This window comes from Chelon labrosus (assembly GCF_963514085.1).
Source record: "Chelon labrosus genome assembly, chromosome: 4".
NCBI classification, from domain to species: Eukaryota; Metazoa; Chordata; class Actinopteri; order Mugiliformes; family Mugilidae; genus Chelon; species Chelon labrosus.
This window is the reverse complement of record NC_140340.1, coordinates 11106372-11118062: the sequence shown is the minus strand read 5'-3', so window position 1 is coordinate 11118062 and position 11691 is coordinate 11106372. Positions and strand designations below refer to the sequence as shown.

At 40.9% G+C, this 11691-nt stretch overlaps 1 protein-coding gene across 5 annotated transcripts; it reads right to left on the bottom strand.

The window, feature by feature from the left end:
- Window positions 1-1224: 1224 nt before the first annotated feature.
- On the bottom strand, window positions 1225-11682 carry eif4enif1 (eukaryotic translation initiation factor 4E nuclear import factor 1). Of its 5 annotated transcripts, none has more exons than XM_084543399.1 (19): window positions 11410-11682; window positions 10616-10754; window positions 10459-10532; window positions 9759-9886; window positions 9190-9464; window positions 8782-8980; window positions 8512-8666; window positions 7674-7812; window positions 7096-7272; window positions 6164-6435; window positions 5498-5572; window positions 4653-4833; window positions 4404-4492; window positions 4015-4148; window positions 3687-3762; window positions 3467-3590; window positions 3061-3375; window positions 2410-2538; window positions 1225-2181 (listed from the first exon to the last, which is right to left on the bottom strand). In XM_084543399.1, exons 2-19 carry the CDS (start codon window positions 10703-10705, stop codon window positions 1994-1996), a joined length of 2820 nt encoding a protein of 939 aa, XP_084399525.1. In that variant the 5' UTR covers window positions 10706-10754; window positions 11410-11682; the 3' UTR covers window positions 1225-1993. The 5 variants fall into 5 exon arrangements, with proteins under 5 accessions (XP_084399525.1, XP_084399526.1, XP_084399523.1 ...); XM_084543400.1 differs by having other exon boundaries at window positions 5498-5569; window positions 11410-11680; XM_084543397.1 differs by having other exon boundaries at window positions 2410-2577; window positions 10616-10751; window positions 11410-11677.
- Between the last annotated feature and the right edge of the window lie 9 nt (window positions 11683-11691).

Here is an 11691-nt window from a genome sequence, read left to right as displayed (position 1 = left end):
GGGTCGGTCTTGTATTGTAAAAATAAAAATATTCCTCTACGCTTTGACGCTGGATGTGTGCGTTTTAAACGGTTAAGTGGTTCGTAACGGCGGTCTGTTAAAGTGACAGCGCTGCGACGCCGCTGGGGTCTTTCCTCCTTTTTGCCTAAATGTTAAGTCGCAGGTCTCTTCCTGCTTGTCTGTAAAAACCCCTCCCCCAACCGACCACTAACCCGACCCCCCCTCTCTCTCTCCCTCCCTTCCTCTCTCTCTACGAGCGTCAGTCTGTGAGCCCATCCAACACACCGTACTGTACAAGTCACTTCAGGTAAAGTCCGGATTCACCAGATAACAATGAAACGTACCCGGGAAAATTATGTGTCAGCGAAATTAAACGAGTCGTCCCTGAAAGCATCACCTACTTTAATATAATCAGTGGAAATAATTGACTGGTCAGGTTAATGGTGTCCAGCATTTCATGACGGTGAGGTGAAAAATATTATTTAATGATCAGCTAAGAGATTATTCCATCCAAAAAGCTTAAAATACTGACTTTTAAATTTAGTCCACTCATTAACATAAAATCAATATCCAGAACTCTACAAGCTTCACAAACTGCAGTTCATTTATTGAACCAGACCCTGGTCAGTACTGGATATTTCTCTTTGACTCTTTAGGTTTCAAATTTTAAACACATGAGGCCATAAAGATTTAAAGATTTCAGAACACATCTGTATGCAGCTATTAGTTAATCACAGTGGTTGGTTGTGCAAGTATCCTTGATGATTGGGGAAAAAACCAACCCTGTGACAATATTCTGTATTTCTCACATACAGCCAACACTCGTTTTAATTAGTTTGTATTGCTACAGCATTTTTTCCTCCACTCTATTAACTAAAACCCAGAAAATACAAACAACATGCATAATGCACAGCTGTAATGGCACAAAGATGGAGTACCATTTTGGGTATAGTAGTTAATTAATGTTAGGTTAATCTGCAATTGGACACTTTTCCTATGCCGTTTAAAGAAACTGAAGCACTGTTCTATTAAAATGAATTCATCTTCACTAGTGTACATGTTTTGCGAGTGTAGTCCAACACATCATAAAGTGACCTCTGCAGTAAACACATAAGCATCGCAGAGACATAATGCAAACTTGTACTGTCATTCTGTGCCTAATACAGCGGTGAGAGTGGGCATCATTTTTAGCTAGCAATAAATAGGAAATAAATTCAACAAAACTTATACTCAAGATTTTATTTATTGTATTTGTGCTTTTATATAACTTAATAGCACACAAAAACTGAATCCCAACCACCCTCAAAGACAGTGTGAGCAGTGCTGCCACCCTAGTGACAAGTAGGATTGGAGAGGATACAGTTTAAAGGAAAACAAAACAAAACAAAGGCACAACCAGCTTGCTGCATTCCCCAGAGGTGTCTTGAAATGCTCAACCTCAGCAGACAAGGGCCACTAGCAACAAGACAAGGTAAAGGTGGCATATGCCCCGAAGTCGCTCATCAACCCAAAATTTCTCATCAGCAGTGGCCCTTTCTCTCTGTACTTCGGAAGGAGGGTGGGGGGATTAAGGTAGACACAACAAGGAAATGCTACCAGCTCTTGGTGACTTTGTCTCTCACAGTTTTCAGCTGAACCGGAGGATCATTTCACCCTACCCATCCCAAAACAAAAGAAAATACACCATAGCTATATACACAGAATAAGATTCTTTCCCATGGTCTGTACAACTGGGGCTATACATTATTTACTGTGCTAATACAAAAAAAAAAATAATAATAAAAAAAAATAACTCAGCTGGCAAACCAAATCTCCATCACTCGCCTCTTCAAATTCAGTGGCTTCAAAGTTGAAGACAAAGCGTGACATGGTTTGAATGTTCTATTCTGTGCACCGTCTTTCAAATTAAAGTTCACATTATCACAGTAAGTAGGTGGTGGAGATGGGCAAAAGAACAAAAAAAAAAATAATGCTTTCCAGCACAGTGTTTTTATTATGGCCGGAACTCCAGTTCATCCACACTTATCACCTTGGCTGGCATAGAGGGGAGGGGCTGCTCAAGCACATCTGTCCCAAACCACTTGGCGAGGCCTAGAGGAGGGCTGCTCCCGTGTCGCTGGGAGCCATTTGTCCGGTGGGGGCCGTGGCTCTGTGCCTGAGTGCCTGGGACGTTCTGATGTACTGCAAGATAACACAAAGTGATTTAATCCAAGAGCTGAAAAAATAACCAATAGTTTAATATATTTTTGGATTATTCAATAGCACATTATGAAGATCGGACTAGTTTTATTTTCAAGAACATACAATAATTTTATAATATGTACATTTTGCCTGAAAATTACAAAAGTTGTATATGCAAAATCTGTTGGTTACATTGAGTGGCAACTACCAGATATTACTTTAACTCACTTGGTCTGTGTTGAAGTTGCTGCTGCATTACTGCCAACTGCATCTGAGTGTTGGTTCTGGGAGGTAGAAGTGGATGCCCTGGTGCACTTAGAGGATACAGTGGTTGTCCAAGCAGGGCAGGAGGCAAGCCTTGAAGTTGTGCAAGGTCAACATGTGGTGGAAATATACCTTGTGAGTACAGTTAAAGACTTGCATCAGAAACTGGCAAAATCAAAAGGTTTAACATCATGTCCTAAATAAAAGGCTTCTCAATTAAAATAAGGTAGGAATCTATTTGTGTAATTCCCTATATCAATTCCTAAACAGCAGCTCGAGCGAGTTATAGTTTGTTTGATGTCTGGTCCGACCAGGTCCTCTGGGTAAGGTCTTGAAAACAGCTTTATAAACAGTGCACTGCAAACACCTAATTATTTAAGCTATAATGGACGAATGCAAGACGACAAATATTACGATTTAGATATGCAAACATATAAGGCTGGAACTTAAAAAAAAAAAACAAAAAAAACAAAGAGAAATTAACACCTGACTAGCTTTGACCCACCACAAAGAATCTGAATTTGAGGGACCAGAATCAGTCAAGTGACCCGGAATCTGAATATTTGAAATCCAAACAATAGATGAAAAAAGTCATATCAAAAAAGGGATACCTACCTGCTTGCACAAGAGCAGGTCCAAGCTGCTGGGGCTGGATACCCTGCGCCAGCATTCGTTGAACCATATTAGGGTGAAGCTGGGGAGGAGGGCGTACCATAGGTACATGAGATAGCAGCGGTACCGGGTAGACAGGACGAGGGAAAGATGAGGATGGTCCTGAAGGCACCATAGCAGGTGCATGGTGTCCAGCAGAGCCAGGCCTGACACGCTCTTGTTCCTTGCCTGGCAAGGTCTGCGAGCCGGTCTTTATTCCCCCTGACTGGACAATACTCCCATCCATTGCTTCCAGGTATAGATTTGGGGAGTTTCTGTCTGTAATCACATAACCCACATCTCAAATGTCAAAGTGCTGCTTCACTTAAACCAAGTAAAATCAATTAGCTGTCGGGTAAATTATTACTACCATCTTGAGAGTGTGTTGCCGACTCCTCCTTTGTCTCTGAACGACCCATGGGTTCATCCCTGCTTTTTTCCTTTGTTGCATACATTTTTCGGATCACAGATGTAGGTGTGAAGGACGGTGACAACTGTGAAAATAAAAACAGTTATGTTAGTTTGTCGCTAGAGGGGAAACTTGAAGAAAAAAAAAAAAAACAATGTGGGAGAATATAGTTTGTTATTACCATGCTGGTGACAGCGTTGCCTGGAGAGTTTCTTCCAGCAGACTGAGGGCCAGGGGAGCGAGTGACACGCTGTGGCCTGTGGATCACATACGCTCATCACCCATATGATATTGCCAACACAATCATCTTGTCATCTTGTTTGGGGGAGGATAAATTCACTACACTTACGTATGCAAATATGTTAGAAATGACATGCAACACACACTGTAGGCTACACTTTCATCAATCATTCCTCCCGTTGCCAACATTAACTGGTAAAACAATTAGTATACTCTACATCATAAATACATCAATACGGGACAATATTCAGATATAATTAAAAACAAACCTATTTCGAAAAGACTTGTCCTGTGGTTGCTTGTAGCCTGACTGGAATGAGTGGTGAGCATGTAGAGCAAGGTCCTGCTGGAATGCCAGAGCCTCCAGGTCTGCCTGATTCACGGGCAAAGAGAGTGCTCTCATCTGGACAAAAACATACAGAGTTTATCTACAGAGTCTTTAAATGGTTTTACATAAAATTAGACAAATAATAGTGTAATATTTGAAAACATGGTTTAGTATTTGGACCAATCTTTTCCACTGAAAAGGTAATACTAACTATAATAAAGTATGAAAATTATAAAATAAAGTACTTCAAATGTAATAGTAATGCATCTATAAAGCATGGTTATCTGTTCTCATGTGCCAAGTACAGTAAATGCATTAAATAGAAATTACCTGTTGTTGTGCAGCACATCCAGGGCTCATAGATCTGTGTACATCAGCAAACTGTTCTGGCAGCATGGGCTGATGGCCAACAGGAAATCCTTCAGGTAGGGAAGGGGGGAAGAAAAAAAAAAAGTTTCAAAGCTACAGAAACAAAAAGTTCAAATAATTTTCTGGTCTAATTTAGGATTGCATGGCCACAAAATCTGGGGGTGAAGCCTAATGTGTACATTTGCATTGGTACTTCTTCATTCAACTTACCTGCAGAAGGTTGCAACCGACTATTGAAGTAGTCGGGTGGGGATGCTCTCTGTGGAAAGAGAGGGGGTGAAGGGCCCTTGGGTAGAAGGCTATGTAGAGGGGCAGAATTTGCTGGGGCCTCGGAGCTGCCCAGCAGACTGCCAAGTTGTGTAGGGGAGCCACTACGGACTCCCAAAAGCTCCTACAAAATTAAACAAATAAAAATAAACTACATCTCTCAAGAATTCCTGTTCACTTTATTGAAATTACTCTGGCACTTAGATTTAAGAGCCAAGCTGTTTATAAAATGTTTGATGTGATGGAGTAATATCTTTGTTATTAACTGTGGCAATTTACCACTTGGGAGCTAAGAGCCTTTCTAAACAGCTCTAGTAAAGCTTCAGTCTTTCATACAGCACTCCAGGTTTAATTGTTCTTAAACATGTACCCTCACTGTTCGGGCTTATCTGTTAATGTACCATTGAAAATTTTCACACAAACAGTGGCTGAACCGTATGAATGTCGGCAGGTGTGTATACCGTTTCTGCCCAGCATTTTGGTGTGGTGCACAATTTCTATAGACTTCACATTTTCAGGTTACATAAGAAACTTGGCATTGACTTGGTACAGAAATATCACTTCTCGTAACAAACCAACACTTTTGGCAGTATCACTGTGCCACAAAGCTGTATAATGAGCAGGTGGTTTGAAAAAGCCAACAAAACATTTTCCTTGCACTTCAGTGTACGCTCCATCTGCTGCCAAAAAAACATTTGTCCTACAACTCATGTGACTAGAATGTGAACCCAGCCCCGACTGTCACTAAATATTCAACGGCATTCAGCTGAGAGGATTGTCAGACACACCTGAAATATGTTTTTCTGTTGCTGAGCAGGTACTTGATCAGAACGTGTCCCCACAGATTGGTCTGAAGGCTTCTGCTTTGTACATGGGTTAGAAAAACATAATGTGGCAAAGCAGTTCAACAATAAAAAGTCTCCTCATAAAAACATATCCTGGTATACCATCTCAGTAAGCTTATAGCAATGTAGGGTGAGTGACAGAGTGGTAATGGAAGTTAAGGAGCACAGTGGCCTTAAAAGTAGGCACCAACAAATATAAAATTTGGGCCAGTAACAAATAGACGTTGCTAAACCTCTTCAAACAGCAACATATCAAGCCCACTGAGATGGATATGAACAAGAATTCCAATTAATCTGTCCTTCATGAAAGTCAGTATTATTTGTCAATGCACTAATGTATTTTTCCTTAAATTGTCCAAGGTTTCCATCTCACCGTTTTGAATTTTTGCACCGACTTGCACAAAGGACACAGTTTTCAAAACCATACATAACCTCCAAATCAAATTTATGCCCATCTCTTTCTAGTTAATTGAAATTTTCAAAAATAGTGTCGGAAAAGCAGCATCCTACAGTACGAGATTTTACCAGATCATCTGCAACATGCACATGTTGTCAATTACCCAGTGTAAACCTGAAGCAATATAAAAATGGATATATAGAAATACTTACATTGTTTGTGTTGGTTTTTGGGTGAGTTGGAAGAGTTCCACTTGCCTTCATGCTGCTGACTAGTTTATTAAAGGCCGACATGTCTGAGTCACGTGAGCGTGGATGGGCACTCGGGCCACCAGTTAAAGCCTCCTCTAAATGCTCAGCCATGAAGGGCGTACCATTTCCTCTCTGAGGAGGTGGCGCCTTACGCACATGTGATTCTGAGCTAAGCTTCATTCCCTTCATCTCTCCCTCCACCTCCTCTAGGGAGAGCACCACGCCAGAGTGAGCTAGGGACAGAAGTAATAACTTTATGCAGAAGCAGTCAAAACAAATGCTTAAATAGCTACTAGATAGTTACTATTTAATTTTGTTTATGCAATAGCCAGTTTTGTGGAAACAACAGGATTGACTCAGCAGCATTCCGAGACTGAAATCTGAATTAAATTCCAGCTAGTTAAGCCTTCAAACTGATTGACCCATTAGTCGGACAACCAGAGGCTGCACAGATGTTTATACACATTTACATGGGATTGTACAAGTGAACCATGCAAAGTCATCCACATTACAAAATATCTCTTAGGGCTGTGTGCTTATATTTCTTTGAGCCTGATATATTTGCAAGAGTATTTGGTGTCTGCACTAAAATTTGCGCTTTTATGCATTTATTTAACGCGATGGCAAATGCTGCTCTGAACACAGTCTTTCAAGATGAAATTTGAGAACTATGAGAAGGACTCTGCCAGAAGATCTAAGGGACCGATCATGACTGCATGTGATTGACAAATCAGTGTCAACAGTATGACATTCTGAACTCGGCAGGAGGATGTAGGACACACTATTGGACAAGCAACTGTTAACAGACATAGCAAAACTGTCAAAGATGTTTGATATTCAACATATTTTTAAGTAAGAATGTGTACGTGACTGATCCATAAAACGTGACTCACTGCCTTCCCGTAGCCGAGCCTTGTTGACCGAGAGGGTAGAAAGAAGAGGCTTCAGGTCTATTTTGGCTTTGTGCAGCAGCTCCAGGATGTCCACCTTCTCCTTGCAATCCGATGATTGAATGGGTGTGAAGTATGAGGCAGGGCCTTGGCTGGGAGATGTGCAGCGAGGCTCTAGACCTTTACAGAGGCAAAACAATCTCAGATGTATGTCATCCAACATGAGAATTTAAATAATATTGAACATCACAAAGCAGCAATGCAGAGTTGCAGTCATGCAACATTTGAGGGTAATGTAGTACTGAATTTTTAGTCATTTTACCTGCATGATCTGTGCTAGAACATTGCAATGATACATCCACAAATTCAAGTATAATTGGGGCAAAGCATATTTACTGAATTAAATACATCTTAAGTCTTAAACACAGATGTTATTCTAAAACTACTTTTAAAGAGCTTGCGTCTGATCTAGAGATTGTCGTACCACAGCCCAAACACAAACTTGCCAAACAGCGTCATGCCTACCATGTCTATGACTATAAATTTTCAGAAAGCTCCACCGGGGGAATCATATCACTTACCAGCTAGTTTTTCCAGCTCCTCATGAGGAGTGGACCTCAGACTGCTGGACCGGCTGCCTGATGGGCTCAGGTTACTGGAGAACCACTGACTGAAGCGGCTGGCTGATGCAGGGCCCTCTCCCAAAACTTCCTCAATCATCTGTAAGTCAGAAACGGTACTGTGAGACACTGGGAAATTCAGAAACCTGCTTCCTGAACGTTGCAAGAGCAAAGGTGGCACTTACGTTTAGAGCGCTTTCCATCGATTTAGCACATAATGTGCTAGAAGAGGGCAGTGTCACTGAATGCACCGTTGTTTGACATTATTGTCACAAACCAGCCAGTACACAATCATTTTAGTTTGTTTAAGTCTGGTGCATCCAACTCTCCAATTAGCAACAGCATCTTTGCCGCTATTCGATGGGCATAAATTTGGATTGTTGATGCCTTTTCAAACTCTCTTCAACCCCACGCAAAAGCCCAGAAAGAAACAATGATCAAGGCAATCGGCTCAAGTATTCACCACCAAAGTTCAGTGAGATCAAGCCAGTGCAGCAGAGGTAATCTTGTGCTGACACAAAGTATCTGCACTTAATATTTTGATTCACAATTGCTTGTTTAGTGTTAAGAAACAAACTTGGATACAAGCCATGCAATTAACACAGCTTAAATTTTTGCCACATCTGACAGTGCATCTACCAAAAAACTCTTCAGGATTTCAGAAAAAGACACTTGAAAACCTCAACTGTTGAGCTTGTACAAATAAAGGAAAGACTTTAGGAGTAAGTGACACCCAATTTGTTCACAACTTTTAACCCCTGGAGAAAAAAAAAAAAAACATGTGCACCCCAGTACTTACAGAGGCCAGTCCCGGCATCGTCTTCTCTAGATTGAAGAATTCATTGAAGTCAAAGTCTCCGGTTGACTGCTCTGGCAGAACATCCGGGTGGGGAACTTCCTGATCAGCTGTAGACTGCAGACCTTGTTCAGCCTGTCCACCATTACATTCCACCACTGGACAGAATACATGTGACAAAAACCCAGACATTACTCTGATAGCAGTCATACTATGTCTTTTTCTTTGTTGATAAAATTCTGATAAGCAATTTCAAACAAAGCTCTGACATGCCTTCCTTCAAAGATTCCGTTCGTTTCCTTGATCGCTTGGGTCTCCGTTTATCATCCTCCAGGATCTTGTCATCAAATCCAATAAGTTCAATCGTCTCAGACTGGCTGGTGGGACCCCCAGAGAACCACTCTGGCTCCTCTTCTGCATACGAGTCATTTCTTCTCCTTTCACTGAACACACGTTTGTCTCCAAAATCCCTCTGCAAATGATTACACCAGTCAATGTTAATCCAATTAAAAATTAATCTAACGTTTTGTGACAAACTGAGGACTATATGGGTAATTCTTCACCACTCTTTCTTACACTGTTAAAAAAAAAAAAAACCCGCAATCCCTACACACAAAAACCCCAGCATATCAATGGCATGGGAAATGAATTATTGATATATTCAAATCAATTAACACAGACCCTGAATCTTTTATCCTTAAAGTCTCTCTCACGCTCCCGTTCTTTCTCTGCACGGGCTTCTCTTTCAAAGACGCGTGCAGGAATTATGCGTCCACTGCCGATTCTGCGTGCCCCTCCTAGACGGAGACTCTCATTTTCCTTGTTTTCAAGGGGGCTAATTGGGCGACGGTTGTGGGGTGCAGGTGCAGCATTGCCTTGACATCCACCTCCAAAGCTACGTCGCTGAGGGCTCAAAATGACATCCAGATCATCCTCCTTTAACCGCTCACGAGGATCTGAATGAAATTAACAAAGGCTTGATTTCAGACACATTGCATCAAGGCAACAATCATGTGCAATCCTTGGAGACCTCATCATTTTCTTACTAAAAATGTAATGAATTTATTTCTGCTGCATATGCAGTGGGGTTGAGTGATGCAAATATGGAAGGCTCTGACGGATAGCATTTTCATTTTGGTTGTAAATGGATCTATAGCACAAAATCCTGTCTGCAACAGGATGACCTTTGTTTTGGTTTAAATCTAACTCTGGACATTTCTCGTACTGGCCACCATCCGCTGTCATGTTACCTGGGATTCTTCGTTTTATAGGAACTCTATCATCCGTGTAGTCCTTTTTAAAACCTTCTACTGGAGAGCTTCGCTCTGAAGTGGGATAGAGCGAGGCATGCCATTTCTCAGGGTCCCAGACACCATCACTGTTACAAAAACACAATGTCAACCCATAATTAAAAACATGCACAACTACTCAGACAAAAGCTCAGAATTTATATATCGAATAAGTAGTGAAAATCTTTCATTTATTCACAACCTATCGGTCTATCATAACCTAACTTTGACTGTGCTTAAGGAGTCAAGTGAAGTAAATGTGACTTAAGAGCAGGTTCTCAGGAGGTTAAGGCCTCCTAAATCAAAAATTATTCCATCAAGTTGAATTTAATTTTAGGTCTGAAAGCAGTGTAACAGCTCCACTCAATAAGCCTGTATATTACAATTAAAAAAATGTATCCTATACTCTTCACTTGATTCTAGCAGCAGATACACTTGGACAATGCCTTACATAATGAACTCTGATATCAACTGTCAGACAAGGAGGTACTCAAGCTCTTGTCAAAATAAAAAGGGAGCATCTAGGACCGTACATGCAATTACATCAATTATTCTCAACATTGAGTTAACAAGCTGGTTCCTAATTTGATGATAGAGACCAAAAAAAGCTTTCTCAATTGTTAAGATTAGCTGTTGACCAAATCCATATAGGCATTCTTACCTGTCATATTTCTCAGAGAGACATTCAGGCCTTTCATTGGAGACTGGCAGTTCTTTTATTTCCAGAAGCTCTTCCTGTATAATAATTGATAATACTTGAGTGAGGAAAGCACTTCGTCTATTTTCTAAATGACAATCCAGTTTGTATATCTAATCACCTTAGAGTATCTGTATGGAGCTGTGGCTGCCGGTTGTTGGTCCACAGCAGCATCAACATTCTTCTGCTCTACACAGGCATCTTTCTCCATGGCTGACTGCAGACAAACAGTTTCTAGACCAGGGAGGAGTTGATACCTGCTGAAAACAAAGGTAACATTGATAAGTTAACATAGGGACTTAAAGGTTAACGGATTACTGCAACTGATGTGGATGCATTTATCACAGAGGCAAGGCAATGAAAGCATTTTTTGAAGTTGAAGGAACAGGTGTCATTCTCGTGCTGACCAGACCAAATTTTAAAACATTTGCGTTGAAAAATGAAAGCGGTCTTGTCTCAAGACGACCAAATAACACAAAAACAATAATAAACTTAAACAAGCGTCGAGTGAACTTACGAGGGGATGGTTTCAGCCAATTCCGCTAGCCAATTAGCAAGTTAATTGACAACAGCCAGTCACCTCTGACGTGAGAGGTGACATGCCAGTGACAATAATTTACTAAACGTTTGTTAATTAAGATACTGCCTGTAACGTCTGTCCTGAAAACAAATTGGCTTTGAAAAAAAACTAACTAGTAATAAACGTTGACGTCTCAAACAATATTCCGCATTTCTAAATGCATTGCCTCCTTACCGAGTTCAACGCTAGCAATTAGCAGATTGGCAGAGGGTTAGCCAAATTAGGTAGCGTCCCACACACTGTTAACACTAAACAGTGGTTAGCAGTTTTAAACTAAAAAAAATGTACAAACGGCTAACTAACTATTTAGAAAAAAGCACAAACAACAAACTTACTCAGTTCGAATGCTGCGTGGAATACTGGTTGCTAACGGCCGAACAGCGGCAATTCACGTTAGTTAGCTAGCTAGCTAACTTAGCACTTTAAGCTAGCTAGCTAACCAACTAGCCGGGGAATGGGGATAAAGCCCACCCAGCAAGTACCAAATTGTAAGCCGGTTGAGTTGGTGCAGTGTTTTCAGTAAACGCAAGCTGTAGTGGGGTAAATTAACATAAGAACACAGGTCCTAATAACAAATTAAATCACACTGGAACTGTGTAATCTCGAATAATTGTCAG